At 38.3% G+C, this 17,941-nt stretch overlaps 2 protein-coding genes across 2 annotated transcripts; one reads left to right on the top strand and one right to left on the bottom strand.

Annotated features, from left to right (window-relative positions):
• Window positions 1-700: 700 nt before the first annotated feature.
• LOC131797654 (AP-1 complex subunit gamma-1) lies at window positions 701-14,882 on the bottom strand. Its single transcript, XM_066163056.1, is given in 28 exon segments — window positions 701-1,027; window positions 1,360-1,440; window positions 1,442-1,484; window positions 1,487-1,510; window positions 1,846-1,881; window positions 1,884-1,997; window positions 2,847-2,930; window positions 2,933-2,993; window positions 3,594-3,625; window positions 3,801-3,913; window positions 4,162-4,266; window positions 4,391-4,518; window positions 5,221-5,307; window positions 6,145-6,267; window positions 6,625-6,679; window positions 7,329-7,469; window positions 7,974-8,087; window positions 8,639-8,694; window positions 9,204-9,302; window positions 9,871-9,951; window positions 10,123-10,218; window positions 10,837-10,913; window positions 11,466-11,562; window positions 11,792-11,876; window positions 12,071-12,127; window positions 12,227-12,351; window positions 12,645-12,869; window positions 14,762-14,882. Coding segments are annotated over 27 exon segments (2,529 nt in total). The 5' UTR covers window positions 12,846-12,869; window positions 14,762-14,882; the 3' UTR covers window positions 701-813.
• A 94-nt stretch (window positions 14,883-14,976) lies between these two features.
• Window positions 14,977-17,097, top strand: LOC131797725 (uncharacterized). Its single transcript, XM_059115392.2, has 3 exons — window positions 14,977-15,093; window positions 15,674-15,802; window positions 16,567-17,097. Exons 1-3 carry the CDS (start codon window positions 14,980-14,982, stop codon window positions 16,651-16,653), a joined length of 330 nt encoding a protein of 109 aa, XP_058971375.2. The 5' UTR covers window positions 14,977-14,979; the 3' UTR covers window positions 16,654-17,097.
• The last annotated feature ends 844 nt before the right edge of the window (window positions 17,098-17,941 follow it).

The following is a 17,941-nucleotide window of genomic DNA, read 5'->3' as shown; positions in this document are numbered from 1 at the left end:
AATGGTTTTGGCGACACGTGCGTGGAAGTCGCTTCAAACTGTCCTATTCTACATCCTGTCAAGCTACACAGGGAAGTCAGAAATGAAAACAACAAAACACGTTTTTATGCCCCCGGCTAACTTCTCCCAGACTTTATACGTTTCTCTTAAAGAACGGTACAGGGTTGTTTTTGTCGCTAGCACTGACATGCGAGCCTCCGCTGTTTACCGTCGTGAAAGGAAGGGTGTCAGTCTAGTCATTTTGATGATTCACATAAAGCTGACGCCCTTCCTCACACTTCCTAAATCCCCCTCAGATAAAGGGAAACCAACGGTGGTATTTCATTGTCACACGAAAGAAAGGCTAAATTTAGCTGGAACTAAATACAAAACAAGTAGAGACAACGGCTTTTAAGGCAAATTTCCTCTTTGAATCATAGGCAGAGCAATAGGAAACATTTAGCACTCTGCAACTTTTGCTGAGGCAGAAGTCTTGACATTAAATGTTGCGTGTAAGTTTTTCATTCCAAAAAGGGGGGGAAAAGGAATAACTCTGTTACGAAAAATTACTGGATTACGAATGCCTCCCTGAGCCACAAATTATCAACCCGCGTCCTCGTCTCGAAGCTGTTTCGTTCGTTGGACAAAGTGGACCCTAGAAAGCCCGTCTGTCCATACGCTAACAGGTTCGTTTCAAAGCAAAGGCTTTATGCTATATTAGTATTCATATGCTAAAGACATTAAACACGAAAACATTGATCACGTGGGTGCAGCTCAATTAACCAACCAGCGGGTCGCAAATCGCGATCACGTGTCAAAGAAATTGCCAACAGTTCACTCGGGTGATTGGGAATCCTTCCCTAAAAGCGTTGAATCAATAGGCAGTTCAGGCCGAGAAAGAAAAGATGTTACTAGGAACAGGGCAGGCATACAAATAGCCGACTGATTTACCTGTTGTGGATTGGCCACCTTCACTTCTTGGGTAATGGTTCCTGAGTTGTTTGGTGGCATCACATTACCAGACGGCTTAGGAGTTGTAACTGGAAGTCTGTGGACGAACAAAACAACAAGTCATTGACTGCAGGGCGTGCTTGTCACTTCACTTTACTGTCAAGAGAAAAAGATGCTTAACTCGCACAAATTTGACCACTTTTTTCGCTGCACTTATCAGGAGCTCCATTTAAAGCCAGTTGCCAGCGATCTACCTACGCCTATAAGACTTCTTACCGCCGTCTGTTACCCCTGCGAGCAGACTCTCGTATCTATTTTTTGCCTAACAGTACCGGCAGCCGCTTATGGAAAAGTTACTGACACCCATGTTTCTACGAAGACAATCGCTTAAAATAAACCGAAGAGGAACTGATTGAATACCTTAGGTACTGCTGCCTGAAAACAAAATCAGTCATGGGGAAAGCGAGCGAGTTCGTGGCCGTTACCATGATGGACACCACATTAGACGGTTACAGGAACCTTCTCGAACGCAAAAATTATCTTTAAACCTTTTTCTCGAAGGCTGTTATGGGCGGGAACCCTAGCAAACAATTCACATTAGAAGATGTCTTAGCTCCGACGCCGTTTTGCGTGAGCTTTATGCAGCAGGGAGGGAAGAATTCCTCACGGGAACTTTGCAACGCATCTCGTTGATTTCATTCTCCATCTCTCTTAAGCATGGACCACCGGCTACGTAGTAAACTTGGAGGGGTGGAGTGGGGGAGGGGGGTGGAGGGGGGGAGGGCAGCGACTTTTAGATAACTCATTAGAGATTAATGACAAGATTTCTGTTAATCATGTTGAGTGGAGGTAATCGACTGATTACCATAGGGAGGCGTGCTTGCCACTCATTGTAACAAAGGTCTATAAACTAACCTGAAGAAGAATTTGGAGTCAGTGAAGCGACAGGTGATGGTTCATCTGCACTGGAGCCTGTACTCCTAATGGTGCTGGATTCAGCAGTCCACCGCCATCCAACAGGTTAGTAACAGCTGATGAAGGAGCCATTATGTTCATCGGAGGGGGACATGGCACCAAAGAAAATACAAGCAACTGATTGGCCGGAGTGACACTTATGATTTAACTCTTTCAATCCTAAGATCCAAGTAGAAATACTCCCACTGTCTCCCATATAATTCTTATGATGTTACTTCAGAGTATTTCATATTGGATCAGCTATGAGCCTCAACTGATAATTTTCTTCAATCTCATCACTTCTGTGCTTGATTTGTATTGATATTTGTAAGGAAAAATTCTGTCCTGGTCACCCTTGGGAGTTACAGGGTTAAGTATGGTGCTGCTTAGAAAAAAATTTCAATTGGAAAACTTTCAAGTAATCCGTGACTGTGCAATCTGAGATTGGTTGAGAAATCTGGCCACCATCCATTAATCCCATCAGGTCTTACAGAAGTTTTGGTGTCGTGTTGTAGAACTAGTATGATGAAATTGGGCATATGATGAAATCATAAAGGACTACGCTCTTTACTTTTGACTTAGAATACTTGCATAAGCAACCTTACAAAAGTTTCAATGGAAATGAAATTCTTCTTAAAAACCTGTTCGTTTTTAAAATCTCCTTGAAATTTTTGCAAGCTGTCGTTACATATTTTCAAAATATTTTCACACCCTGATTGCAAGGTTTCCAGCAACACTGAACTTAAGATGATGGTTGCCAAGGAAAAAACAACCGAGCCTTTGTCACTCAGAGTTTCCCGCTTTCGAGGCCAGTTTTTTCGTGGTTATTCGAGTTGTCACTAGCTTCATGTGATGTTTATCGAACCCTGCTCTATTCACGCATCGTGGTTATTTTAAGTATTGGTTTGACGACAACCAATCGAAAGGTGCTTTCAAACCGCATCGTTTGCGGTTGAACTAACCTGCATTCGTTGAGCCTAGGTCCAGACCTCCTAGCAAATCTAAGAGGTCACCACCGGATGAAGACGCAGGAGCTGGAGGTTGACTGGAGCGGGAGTAGGTTCAGGCTGGGTGGGGCCACCACCAAGTAAATCCAACAAAGTCTCCGACTGACGAGAGAAAACACAGGTTGGTCAAATATGGAGAAATTCAGAAACAAATGGAGCGTTTTTCCTTCAATTTGCGCGTCGAAACACTCTTTTCTAAAAGCAAACTGACTAAAGCCTACCAACTAAACGTGAGAAGCCTCCGACCTTTCTGATTCTCGTAGTATGCAGGGCGCTTTTCACAATCAGACCTAAAATATAGCCTGGGCTGCCAATGGGTTCCCATCTAGCTCGGTTGGTTGAATATCGGATCTAGCTCCGGCTTGAATCCTCACGGAGTCTGGCATTTTACATGTACAACACTCATTTAATGTATTCTATAACTTTCTTTCTCAGTTTGATATGAAGAAATTTTCAATTGTGTGCCAAAATTAATCCTGGATTGTGCTCTCTGATTGGCTTAGAAAACGCGCGTCACTCTTTCGACCAATCAAATTCACAAGTAAAACCAATCACGACTCGGTCGCTTGCGTTTTACCGCACAGTTTGCTTTCTTCTTCAATTCTGTTTAGCTTCTTCAAATATTTCCACCGCTCTGATTGGACGTTATTATTACTTGTTTGCTCCTTCGAGCCAAAAAAAAAAAGCGTTTTCACGGCTTACCGCTTGCTTAGGAGGTTTCTCTTCTGTAACAGCTGTAATGCAAAATAAAGGCGGGAGAAACTGCGAGTTAGCAAAATTATACTACAACAATTGATTAATGTAAAATTAGGGGTGATATGTCGTCCAATGTACAAGCAAGAGTACAGGCAGTGGAAAACGTCGGTGACAGAGTTAACTTGATGCGAAAGAACAGAAGCTCCTATGTACCTTCTTGAGTCGTTTGTGGTTCTTCTGGTTGTGTTGTGACTTCTCCATTTGTTACTGGCTCAGAGGATACAGGCTTAGATTCCATGACGGGCATCTTTTCCAAAAGAGCCGGTCTGGAGAGGATAAAAGAAAATCATTTTCTAAGCTATATCGATGTAGTTCGGATTCAACGGTTTGAGTCTAAGTCGGGCATCTCCTTACAAAGCATGGTTACTTCAAGAAGTTGGCGGGTGCAGTAATCGACGGTCAGCCATCACTACTAGTTCATCAATCATCAAAAAAAAAAAGCAGCACCTAAACTGGTCTGTAATCAGAAAGCCATTGATTGATTTTCAACATGATTAAAATGAAAACAATTTACCTCATACTGTCATGATTTTTGAAGAGCGAACCAAACTCTACGCCCCTCTGCTGCAGCTCAACATCCATGTTCACTTCGAATTGGTTTATTACATTCTTAATCCGCCTGAAAAGACACAAAAAAATTCAATTTGTCAGTCAGCTGGTGGTTAAAAATTTCAACAAAATGTCATCATTAAGGTTGATAGCCAATCGCGAAGGTTAATTCAAATTTATTCAGCTTCACTCACTCCATTGTCGCGGTGAAACGTGTGCTGAGTTTCATGACGGCAGTTAATGCATAATCTCTGGTGATCGAAGTTGAGTGGGAGCTGTACAGAACACTTTCCAATACATCAAGAACATCATTCTCTGTAATCTACAGTAAAGCACAGTAAATGAATGACATCAGCTCGTGCAGTACTTTCAATAAAAACCTGTTTAATTTCCTGGAATTCCCATCACAGCAGCCAGTTATTTTACCGTTCAGCTGTAGAGGAACATTAACACGCGCATAAAATACGCGAATTACGAATTACAAGCGCGCTGCAGAAATAGCGTGTTTAAGACGCAAACTCTGTGCAGTAACACTAAACGCCAGTAAATGCACATTAGAATGTTTATGTAAACACGAACTTGTGTAAATCTGCCTCAATAGATGTGAATATTCATTTTCATGCCTTACATGTAGGTTCCGAATCGGCTATGAATCTACTTCCAAGTAGGAGCGTTAACCTTATAACCCTTAAGAGTAACTAGCATCTAATTTTCCCCTACAATATCACTCCTGAAACACCCATTAACGTCGCGAGTAAAGAGGAAATGATCACCAACTAAAGAAGCTTTTGATTGTTAAACAAATTCTCCTTGTCAGCACGTTAGGAAATGTATCGAGAACAGTATGGAGAATATGCATACTGATGTTTGGGTGTGAAGGGTTAAAGCTGCCGTGTGCCTTTCAAATAGTTTACTCGTAGAACCACTCGTGGCTACATCCACAATAGAAATTTAAAAAAGCAACTACACCCTTAGACTTATCAAAGTAAACTAAATATAAAGAGTGTGTGATTATTCATCTTACATCAGGAGCTTCATCTTCTTCACTGTCTACAAACATCAGATCTCAGTATTACACACAGCAAAAAGACCAATCCTGGACCAGCGGTTGCTAAAAAGAAAAACCATTTTCGATTACCAAATACAGTAATTTGCGAGTGACACAGGGTAATTTGAGTTAGCCCGGGTTAAGAGGGCCACAAAAGATTTTTTTTCAGATGCTTCGCAAGTTTAAGATTTAAATTTTCTAATTAACCAAACAGTTTCAACCCAAGCTTCGGCAGTCAAGATTCAACTCTCCAATCCTTTGATTTTGCAGCCTATGAGAAAATTCTTATTGGAGCTGCAAAACGATTACCTTGCAGAAGTTGAGTCCAGGGAGACGGAGTCGAGTAACGAGAGTTGCGAGGATTGAGCTGAGTTGTTTCACTTTCTTGCGGGAGGTCTGCGAAGGATCTGGCATGAAAGTTTGTGCCAGATCCCTCATAGAAACCCTGCCGCCCTCACAAGAAGCTTACGAGATTTTCGTGCAAAAGTGCTATTGAGAGCATGCTGGCAGCCCATTGATTTTGCAGTCGGCAGCTCTTCCAACTATATAAAGGGGTAAGTTTCTAAAGAAACTGTGGTGCTGCGTCGGTGGGAGAGTATAGCAGGTAATTTAGTGTTAACAACTGGGTTGAAAACGTAAATTAGCCACCGTAAAGGGTAAAAAAGCTGAAAAAAAAGCTTTTACCCTTTACGGTGGCTAATTTACGTTTTCAACCCAGTTGTTAACACTAAATTACCAGCTCTTCCAACTAGACTACACAGAGCTGACCGGTTTGGTCACATTGCTTTTAATTCATTGAAAACGTTAATAACTTCCTAAGTAAACAATTTCAGTCAGTAAAGTGTGAAATGTGTACTTAAACCTGTAAAAATATTACTAGAATTGTGACTACAAAATTACCTGGCTAATGTCATTCTGCATGGCTTTAAAAAGTCGTTGCACGGCATAAGCTTGAAGTTCACTGGACGTTGACACCAGGTGAATCAGGCTTGGAACTGCATCATCACGTACATAATTTCCAGCCTTAATTTGAAAACTCATAATCAGTCGATTTTACAAATGTTAAGTACACTTTAGATGACAACCTATCAAGAGTGATATTGTTGTCTTTATTATTGCTCAGGGAAGCAAAAACCATTGTTAATTGCCCTCATATTGCAGAATGTAATAATCATTCATTATCCTCAGTTAAATCTTAAGTAGTGTTCAACAAAGATAATCATTGGGCATGTTTACACACAATGGCAGTACAATCACATTATCACATTATTAACATGAGTATGTTCACTTTGCAGGTTTTTTTCTCCACTCTTTTTTTAATTTAGTAACTACAGAGCACGATGAACCAAGCCAGCACATAATGTAACAAAGTATACTCACAGTTGTAAGAACTTTCATCATTGTGTCAATATGCCACCTTTTATTTGGAGAATGCCTGGAGCAAAAGCAAATTTAAACATGATGAATATCCCATTCCTGAACATGAAAAACAATTAGCCTAAAATTTTCAAATTGGTCATTATCTTGCTATTTGTCTTGCTGTCTTCCAATCCATAAAGTGAAGCACAACTCTAAGAAGCACTACAGCAGTGGAGGAGTGAAAAAAAGAATGGAAACCTCCCTTGCTTTTTCACTTCTCCGCTTTTATCTGGCCATTTGCTATTTTGCCTCATTTAAAACTTGAATGCCTGGAACAAGTTCAATTTCTCTTAACTGTCATCATTCTCGTACAGTGCCTGTAACGTTTACCAACGTATGTACCAATGGTTACAAAAGAAGCTGCCTAGCAGGTACATCTACATAAATATGTTTGTTAATAATTATGTTATGTGCTGGCTATCCATTTGTGGCCTTTACACAAACATCATGGTACAATATTTTCTAATGAAACCATTTTGTATCCCATTTTGCTGTTAACTCTTTTAACTTTCCATAATATGGTAACCATCATGTTGGAAGCAGTTTTGAAAGCTCGACAAATGGCTAGCATTATCATTACAGTGTATCTACACCATTCAAAGAAAAATTTAAACATCAAAAACAATGTTTCTCCTTTTGATGGGTGGAGTAAACAAAACTCTTACTTTTCAGCTGCCAAGAAGATATTTGAGGTGACATAAGACTTGAACTCCACATCAGCTTTGACCAGGAAGGTCAAGAGTTCTTTCACCATGCCACGAATGTTACTTGAGTTTATGAGAGCAAAGGACAATTCCATTGCTCGCCTAAAAACAAGAGGGAAAAAATTATCAAAATGAACTTGATTCATTACTTGTGTAACCCTTTACAACCTAACATCAGTATGCATATTCCCCATGCTGTTCTCTATAAATTTCCTATGGTGCTGGCAAGGAGAATTTGTTCAACCATCAAGAGCTTTTTCAGTTGGTGATTATTTCCTATACTTTCATGACCTTAATGTTTGATTCAGGGGTGATATTGCTGGGAGAAATTAGATGCTTGTCATTCTTAGGGGTAAAAGACTTAACTTTTACAACAACCAAAAAAACAGATACTATTTGTACTAATTAAGACAGCACTTACAACTTCAAAAGAACCATCTTAAAGTAAAGAAAAAAGGCACAAAAACTTTTGCAAACATCTGTACTTGAGTGTGACTGTTTATTCATCTAGAGACTCAGTGTTAAAACACTTTGAATAAGAACATTTTTTACCTAAGGTAGTTACTTATATCAATAAGAGGTGAGTTAAAAAAATTAGGTGCTTACCTTCTGATGGAAATATCAGGATCCTTCAAACAGTCTAGGATTGTGGTCCGGTGTCTCTGGACAGCATTGTAGTCTGCAGTTACTGTCTTTAAGAGTGTGTTCAGTGCAACATATCTGCAATACAATCACCATCAAAAAGTCAACAATAATAGTTCTAACACTGGAACAAATAATTTCCTACTCCAAGCAAGTAAAAAAATATGGTAAGAAAAAACATTACTTTCAGCTTCCTAAAAGGTGCCTAAGCAAATTTTTCTTGACTACATTACCAAAATACAAAGTCAAGTAGTTTTGAGAATCAATTTATTCCTGTATGTTAAATTCAAAAGTTCCCTGACAGCATTTTTGAGACAACTATAAATGCATACAGCAAAGCATATATTCAACTTAAATTGGAAGTTTTGAATTATGTGAAAAAAAAATTGTGATTAACATCTACTAAATATAAATAAAAAATAAAAAATACTACTGATATTATAGATGGTCATCAATTGTACAGCACTCAAGTGAAAACTGTTTCCTTAACCACTTCTATGCACAGAAAGCATGTTGGTGGCCCACGTGTAAAGGATGTATAAAAAATTTAATAGAGTACAAACACAGTACTATGTAGCTGAGTTGAATCATTTTCAACCCCAAACAAAAACTTTCAAAGTCAACCTCACCTTATATTTTTGTCATTGTTTAAAAGAAAGCGTCCTAAAATATTGATTGCTAAAACCTACAAAAAAAGATATAAACTGCAATTAAAGATTGGTAAATCTTTAGTAATTTTTACAAGGACAACCTACACTGTAAAATTACCGCCACCAAAACAATGAACCACCAAAGACACTGCCAGCCCTTTCCACCTTAACATCAGTATGCATATTCTCCATACTGTTCTCCTTACATTTCCTACGGTGCTGACGGGGAGAATTTGTTTGGAAAACTACAGCTTCTTTAGCTGGTGATCATTTCCTTCTCTCTCTTGACCTTAATGTTTAATTCAGGGGTGATATTGCAAATAGATATTACATAGATATACACTGAACAATTAAATTTTGCAAGGTACTTTATATTTATTCATATATTTATTTTCATTTTTTGATTTTGTACATGTAAGAAGCAGAGTGAAAAGGTTTATGAGCAGCAGTTATATCTATCATGAAATTTTTCTTTTTGGCAAACAAAAAAAAAAGGGAAAACAGCAAAAAAACCCATCAGAAAAAATGATACAAGAAACCATACCCTGAGTCCACTCTCTGACTTTGTATCCATTATGGTCAGAACTGTTTCATACAAGATGGCATTACCAACATTTTTACTGGTTTCAGTGTTTGTTGCAACCTGTAAGGGGGAAAAAAAAACAGGAAAGTCAACACATCTAAAATCACACAATTCCTGGGAATAGGTATCCACAGAAAAAATGTTCCCATCAACTTTGTGTTGCTGTAGTTAATGATAAACCATCTAATGCACATACATTGTGTATAATGATACAACAGCGACATCCAAAGGGTGTAGAAGGTTGTTCATGGAAGATCGCAACATGAAAAAGGCACTGTTTGATTACCAGCACTTGCACTGTAATTTGCATTGATGATACTGTTGTTGTAATGTTCACAAATGTACACAATTATGTTATTTGGCCATTACACTTTCACTCCCAAGATCTCTTTGGTAATTCTACATACTGCCTTTACTAAATTGCTCGTATTTTTTGTTCTGAGAATTTTTTTACCCGTTAAAATTATAACCCATTTAATTTCTATCTTTCTTGATTCTCATCGCTAGTCTGCTTGACATTGTACTGATGTTGTAAAGAGAAATTCTGTTTTGGTCACTGCTGGAAGTAAAAGGGTTGACACACTGTTAAACAAATTGCACATAAACACTGGTAACTCCATGTACACACCTGAGCCAGCACATCATTCATCTGTTCACTGACTGACTCTTCATCTTTACCAAGCATTCTCAAAAGTCGCAGAAGTTTTACCTACCAAAAAACAAAATGAAACATCACCACAAAAATTGGTTGTGGTCCACACTCACCAGAAAATAATTACTTGTACTGTAAGTGCCCAGCAGGAGACAATTACACATACTGTAAGTGCCCATAAATTTACCCTTACAAAAAACAAGACCACAAATCAATTAATAATCCTACCTGCATGAATGGATCACTTATTCCAGAAACATCGTGCTCAGGAGAATATCCTGACATAACAAGATTCTTTAGTGTCTTCACCAAAATTGGAACATGCTGTAATCAAACAATTAATACAACTTATCATTATTTACAGTTACATAAACTAAAAGAGCAATTTTGTAAAACTGCACAACTAATTGCAACTCTAATACTCAGACAACTACTATACATGACTGTATGAAAACCACCAGCATGTGTATAATAATTATGCTGAATTATGTCATGACATCACAGAATTATCAAACAGATATCTTGTTTCCATGGGTCTGTTCAGTAACAGATCACAGATGACATAAAACTGTGATAAGAACATCAGTGACACACCTGGTTGTGGCTTGTGTGCCCCTCTTTTTGTTCTCACCACATTTTGAGACCATCTGTGATCTATTACTGAACAGATGCATGGCAACATGGAATCTATCAGTTAATTCTCTGATGTTGTTGAGTCAGGAAGAAGAATACAAGGCCAATCAGAAATAACATGACTTATCATAAAAAACTGTAGGTTGATTAATTTGTGGTTTCATTGTTTGCCTGCATGTACTAACCTGCAAAGCAGTAAACCATAACACAATTATCATTCCAAAGACATTCTAATTGTTCATTTTTCTGAGTGTGGCAGTAACTCTGCATAGTGGCTTTTGCCTGCATTGAAGATGAACACAAACTTACCCTTCGGAAGTGAGATAGTGTCTCAGGGTTCACCCGACACATCTCAGTAACCAGTGCAATTCCACACACTGCAACTCCTGGTCAAACAAGTCAAAAGCAGAATGTAAAACTTAAGTTAAAACATTTTCCCTCAATTCTTAACCATTTAAAACACACTTCATCATCAAGGCCACCCATCAATGTTAAACACTATGTTGTGGTAAGTGAAACAACACGCCACGGTTGCTCAGCAAGCAGAATTCAACCCAGCCACCTGCTCGGTTCAGCCCACCAATGACAACCCTACTGAAACTGCATCAATACTTGGATTCAAGTCTGGAACACATATGACTTTCAGTTTGTAACCACTCCTAGCTGTTACCTAGCTTGAATAACAGACAGGTGCTCAGGGTGTAAAGTGTCACACCTATAGCTGGGAAATCCCTATAACCCTACCATGAAGCCCCATTCCCAGCACCCATCAACACTGAGTAAATCAGTAGAAGGAACAGAAGATGGAGGATGGGATGGGCAAATGCCTCAAGGCAACTGCCAGAAAATGGCTCTAGACTGTTGAGGAATGGTTGCCAACAAGCTTCTAGAGAACTCAAAAGGTGCCAGCCATGAACTAAAGTATTTTTGGTACTAACCATGATTTCTCTCATTCAAAAGAGATCTTGTAGTGGGGACAAACACTTCCATGAGTTCTGGAACTTTACGAACTATTCTTACTGCACAAAGTGCTGCCTGAAAAACCACAACAACCCATTACATTAGAACCTGAAGAGTGACAAAATTTCTCTCTAATTTTCTATTCTGAAGATACTATGGCTTAAATACAATACATGCAAAATGTTCATGTAAGTAAAGTATGAAGCTTAAACCATAAATTACATTTCTGCCATCATATAACAAATTTGAGCACCATAATGCCAACCAAATTTCAGCTGTGTACAAAAAATAACATTTAACTCACTTTTTTCCTCAGGTAAGAGTTTGTTGACTTGAGCAACTTTTCCACTTCACCTGCTAGATCTCGACTCATTTCTTGAGAACAAATACTGTAATGCAGAGACGATTATTAAAACTCTGTTAGAATCAAACAACTGCAGAGTTTACTATATTAGTATTAAGGGAGAGTCACCTATCCATGCAGTTAAAAAACCAGAAGTAAATGAAAAGACCTCTAAATCACCAAAATATTTTCCAGTATGCCGGAAGAAAATATGAAGGAAACACAAGGTATTGAACTTACTTTCCTAAAGAACAAAGTGCCAGGCCAACAACAAACTGGTTCTGATGATTCAAATCACTGAAATGCATCAAAAGTATAGTATAATATCAGCCACAATTCTCCAAATAAACTTACACTTTTTGTCCCATAATTTAGTTTTTGTCATTTTTTACTCACTTTTTAAGAGAGTTTGTCACCAGCAAGTGGACATCTTGCCGTTCATCAAGTAACAACATGGCTCCCAGATATCCTATCCTTTTGTCTGTAAACTTGGGTGAGGCAATAAGTTTTAAACATTCCAGCTGTGAAAGAAAATGGGTAGCATGTTCAACACCAATTTCTATACTTCAAAACTCAATATAAAATAACAAACATGACTAAGTGTGGGCTGGCTTGAAAATAACCCCCAGTTCCAAAGTTTATTCCCTATTAGACTTTCTGCAGAGAGACACAGGGAAATAATATTATGAAAAGAACATGGCTTTTGTAACTTCATTAACAACAAGTACCATACAAAAACATACCATACCCTATTACAAAAACGTCTCCTATACTTCCTTCTCGTTATAAAATGTGATGTAACTCTTGACTATACCTGGCCAAAATGTGCAGGATATCCTAGCATGTGAATATACAGAAGCTTGGCCACATTTCTGCATCTAAAGTCATTATCTTCCTCCCTGAAGGAATCTCTGATGTAAGCACACTCCTTTGCTATCACTGCTCTTTCGTCAGCAGCTGTCCTTGCGGCCCTTATTGTTCGTATCAGGTCTCTCAGTTTACCAGGAGCCGGCATGGTCAGGCCTTAATTCAGGAGCTACTGTGAACAAATAAACAATTAGTTTACTCTCTTGCCTGCAACATGTATGCAGATGTAAAGTACATGAACACTGCAACAGTGTCAGTTCAACTCTCCAATTATCACTTTAGCTCTTCTGTATTTCTTTAGAATAAGTTGAAAGATTTGAAGTGTTACATCAAGATAACATCTTGCTGATAACTTTCTCGAATTGAATCACCCGTTCTCTGGTTTTGGTGTTGATATTGTAATTAAAAGATAATTTTAAATCAGCTCTTAGAGTTAAAAGGATTCATGGGCAATTAATGAGGGTGTAAATATGACAAGAAAATGGTACGACAACAATTTGTTAAAGATGCAAAATGTCACTCAAAGGAGATTGTAACAAAGGATTTCAACAATGTCTAAGGTTTCTTGTTCTTCCTGCACAAACTTATTTCCTTTTGCTTTGATGACTTCTACATGAACTAAGTATGATCTAATATTTCAACTGAGATCAGCCATAAAAATGGACTTCAGCTCTAAGTAGTAATCAATATCACAACAATGTTCAATGTGTTATCTAGAAAACAGATGATGAGGGTAGAGCTGGCAGGTGTTATCTTGATATATCAGTAACCAAAACTTGACCGCAGCTATTATTGTAGAAGGGAGAACTGTTTATCAGGCATGAATACTCAATTCAAGTTTCTCATTTATCTGACAAAAAGTGGTTTGGTTTCTTCCAATTAATTAACTTTCTTGATACAGAATGAGAATTTAAGATTTTTTTAACACTACCTTAGAAAAAAGTTAATGAAATCTGTTTAACATGACACTTTGTTGCTAACCAATATACTGGTGACCTCAATTACAATTGGAAAAGACAACTGTGATGCTATAAAGAGAATACTATCAAGAGGATACTATCTCAATAAAAATTATCACTGTAACCCTGACTTTCACTAATTAAGTGATCCTTAAGAGTTCTTTATTGTAACTTTAATATGAAAATCACAAGCATAAGCCATAACAGGAATTTGTGTCGAAGGCATTTGACAGTTAACCCACAGGCCATTAGGCATAGTTTTTGTTGTCAACCCAGGAAATGCACTTGATATTAATGATTGCACAGTACTAAGCAGTCCAACATCTATCTCATTTCCACACTTGTGAGCCAAATTTAAAATCGTAATTGTATTCAATACAATCAGAGATACATATATATTTACAAGCTTGGAGATGGACATTACTCAGGGAAATTTCAAAACAATATTAATATTGCTTCGAGAAATTAAAACTGAAACCACACGTACCTTCCTTTTTTCAAAATATCCAGCATAACAAAAGTGAACAATAACAAAACTCAGTATGATACTATCAAAGATTGGCTTGTGGTTGAATTAAAAATTCGCCACCAAAAGTAACACGAACATAAATACACACACTACAAAATCTAATTTAATTTAGAAACAGCCGCAATAATTATTTTAAAAAGAGACAACTTTAAAAGTAGCGAAACGTTAAATGCTTGTTAATGGTTTGTCGATGAAAGTATTCGTGTAATTGCGGCAAGTGGGATCGGCAGATAAGAGGAAGCTAACAAAATGCACAGTTGAATAAGTTTATGTATATTTGCCCTCCAACAGAACTTAAGTTTGAATTTCAAACATTATGCTTCACCGAGTACAAACAAGGCTTAACTGGTACTAGCCCTCAAATTTACCTCAGCGCAAAGTAACAAACGGTCTATTGAGGAAAATACTTCTTTGAAATTTTTACAATTCTCGTGTCTGATACGGCAAGTACTAATGAACACTGGGATCGTGTTTCTTGCTCCGTCCTTCCGCCTCCCACACGAAATAGACAACGATGAACGTTAATTGAAAGAAAGGCTACAGAAGGCAGATAACATCTTCTTCGTCTTCACTCACCTGATCAAAGAACTTTGATCAAACTCCGCCTTCACAAGAAGGAAACAAAGTTGTACAGTCGCTCCACGTTCCACGGAGACAGTCCAACAGGGCCGGGGAAGAAATGCGCAAGTGCAGTGGGAGGGACTTAGGCCGCAAAGTCCCGGATATTTTAGCAGAAGTTTGGAAAAACAGTCGTTTTCACCAGCGGTTTCTTTTAAATATGATACGAAAAAAACATGGCGCCTGGAAAAACACATGTGCATTCGAAGCATAAAAACAAACTCCATACAAAAAGAAAAAGTAGTTCTGGGGTCAAAAAGGCTAAGAAGAGCACCCTTTCTAACAAGCAGGTAACATTTCATGTCATTTTTCTAAAGGAGTTGCTAGCATTGGTTAACGGAGATACTAGCATGTTATGGTTTATAGTTGCCGATAAACTGCTAGACGCAAAGCTAGGAGGTGTTTGTTAAAAGCGTTCCAAGCGATTGCCATGCCACACAAACTACTTCAAACTTTAATCCTTTTGTCAACACACGCGTGAGAATCGTTCGACTGCAAAGGGGGGAAGTTGGTGTTTGAGCGGTCTGAAGATAACCGGTCAGAGACCAGGAAAACTATATCCAACCACCTTTAATTCTGAGACAGTTTAACTTGACTGAAAAAACAAGACTGCATGCCAAGGAATTAAAATTACTCTAGCTTCTTCATATTTCCTTGTGAAGAAACCACCAGAATTTGGTGTTAGATCAAGATGTCAACCCCTAGCTGATAATTTTGAGTATTCTCATTACCTATTTGCTGGCTGATGTACAGATATTATTGGGAGAGGTTACATATTAATAACTTCTGGGAGTTAAAGGGTTAAGTGTGAAATCCAACTGGTAATGCATATTCATTGGTGTGTTGATTATCTTTCATTTTTTTATGCAGTTGAAAGAGAAAACACTCCAACAGATTGAAGAAGTTAACAAGAGTTTTACAGCTGTTCATAACATAACATCAATTAAAAGCAGAACTCAAAGGGAATCTGTTTCTACAGAAATGCTAGCAAATGTAAAGGTATGTACACTTTTGTGCACCCTGTGGCCCACAACTGCTGGAAGCTATCTTAATGTTGTATCTTTCAAGGTGTGGCAGGAAATATTTTAACCCTCCCCATCAATACAGGTTCTTGATACAACCTCACTTACCCTTCCTCAAGGCCTTCTCTTACCCAAATCTTACACCATAGACCCACATATATGACCACTGCCCAGTATTAACCATGTACACCCCAACATCAGCATCCATATTCTACATAATCTTCCCTAACACTTCCTTTGGTGCTGACAAAGATAATTTATTTAACCCTTTACACCCTATCATCAGAATGTATATTCTCCATACTGTTCTTGATACATTTCCTAAGGTGCGTACAAGGAAAATTTCCTCAACAATCAAAAGCTTCTTTTGTTGGTGATCATTTCCCTTATTCTCCTTATCTTATCCTGTGTGATTCAGGGATGATATTGTAAAGGGAAATTAGATACAATTCACTCATGGGGTTTAAGGGTTAATGATCAAAGCTTCTCAGGTTGATGATGATTTCCTTTTTCCTCATGATCTTACTGAATGATTCAGCAGTATTCCTGTAAGGAGAAATTACATGCTGGTCACTCTCAGGGTTTAAAGGGTTAAGTTAGAAAGCTGGTCCATGCTTGCTTAACAACATACTAACTTAGTTAATAGACAACTTACCCCAGTCTCTTGTTCAGACCATGCTCTGTTTATGCTGTTTTTCAAAATTGCACTTTAATTGATATTGAGTTTACTTTTTGGCACAGATCAGTAAAGAGAAACTTATTCCACCAAATACAAATGTTACACAAGAAGAGCTGTTAAAGACTGTTGAAGACATTGCAAACCTCTAACAATGATCAAGATACTGACAACTCAATCAAAGATTGTTGTAAACATTGCAAACCTCGAAGAATGATCAAGATATTGACAATTCTGAGGGACTTATACGGTACCTGTTCCTTTATTCAACAAAATCATTTTGGTTGATTACAAAATTATGTCTCGCCCTACTCTTGAGGAGGTTTGAGTTTACTTATAAAATTCCTTGATGTAAACTTCAAGGATCCTGTGCAAATTCTTCACATAAAAGCAAAGCATCTCACAGAGCAAACGAAATGCCATCGAGTCAGCAAACTATTCCCTGTGTTCAAAAGAAACACAAATGACGTATTTGCTTTCAAGCAAAAATCTTTTTCCTGGCTGGTCTACATTGCAGTTATCCTTGTACCATCACTGTAATCAAGACAAGAAGATCATTTTTTTCTCTTAATAAAAACATCTTGTTAGGATATGAACAGCGTGGCTCTAAATCTTTATCAAATTCATCTTGTGCAGCATTCTTTCAGTGGCGTATCGATGAAAAGTGCTTATATTCTTCATTCGGCGAAGCACATTTTCAAGGCAAAGGGTAGGGCGTGAACAAAGCGCTTGGGCTTATTTTAAGGTGTTTCTCTGCAACTTGTCGGAGAACGTTTTTGGGACCTTCAGTCCTACAAACACAGACTTACAAATAATTGGCCAATTCTTCCTTGTTATAGCGGGTAGCTGTTGCGATTACCACGTTGCGAGATTTACGCCACGTTAGCTTCAATCGTCATGATAGGACCGCGGCTATGAATCTCTCTATAGCTGATGAAAATACCTAGTGAGATATGATCAAGTCCTGAGCTTAGTTACTAATTTCCACCAGATCCTTTACTGTTTTCTGTAGCGTGAAACAACTGGAGTAATTTTGAGGTACCTTTGCGGGAAATGCTGTCGCACCGACCTTACCTTTGCGTTTTTCAGTCAAGCGAGGGCTAAGCGCGAGATGAGCGCAAAGGAGTATGCTTTTCAGGCTCTGGTCGCGCGTGATCCGCGCTTTTTTCTCAACTCGCGCTTCCCTCCACTTGCCTGAAAGACACACAACAAATCAAAACCTGTTCTACTTGCAAAGGCGGGAGGCTTTGTATCACAGATACCGTGTCAATCGTTTGTTGCCACTTATTTACACTCTTGTTAAAGGAAAACACTGTGACAGCTCTGTCTTATTCAAAACACAACATGATTTATCCATTCAAAGCTGAAATCCGGACCTTCAGCTGGCTTCCAGACCAACGTGTCCTTCACATGCTAATTAAAGTGAGAATTAAGTATTTT

This window comes from Pocillopora verrucosa, chromosome 3, assembly GCF_036669915.1.
Source record: "Pocillopora verrucosa isolate sample1 chromosome 3, ASM3666991v2, whole genome shotgun sequence".
Classification (NCBI taxonomy): domain Eukaryota; kingdom Metazoa; phylum Cnidaria; class Anthozoa; order Scleractinia; family Pocilloporidae; genus Pocillopora; species Pocillopora verrucosa.
This window is presented reverse-complemented; position numbering and strand designations above follow the sequence as displayed.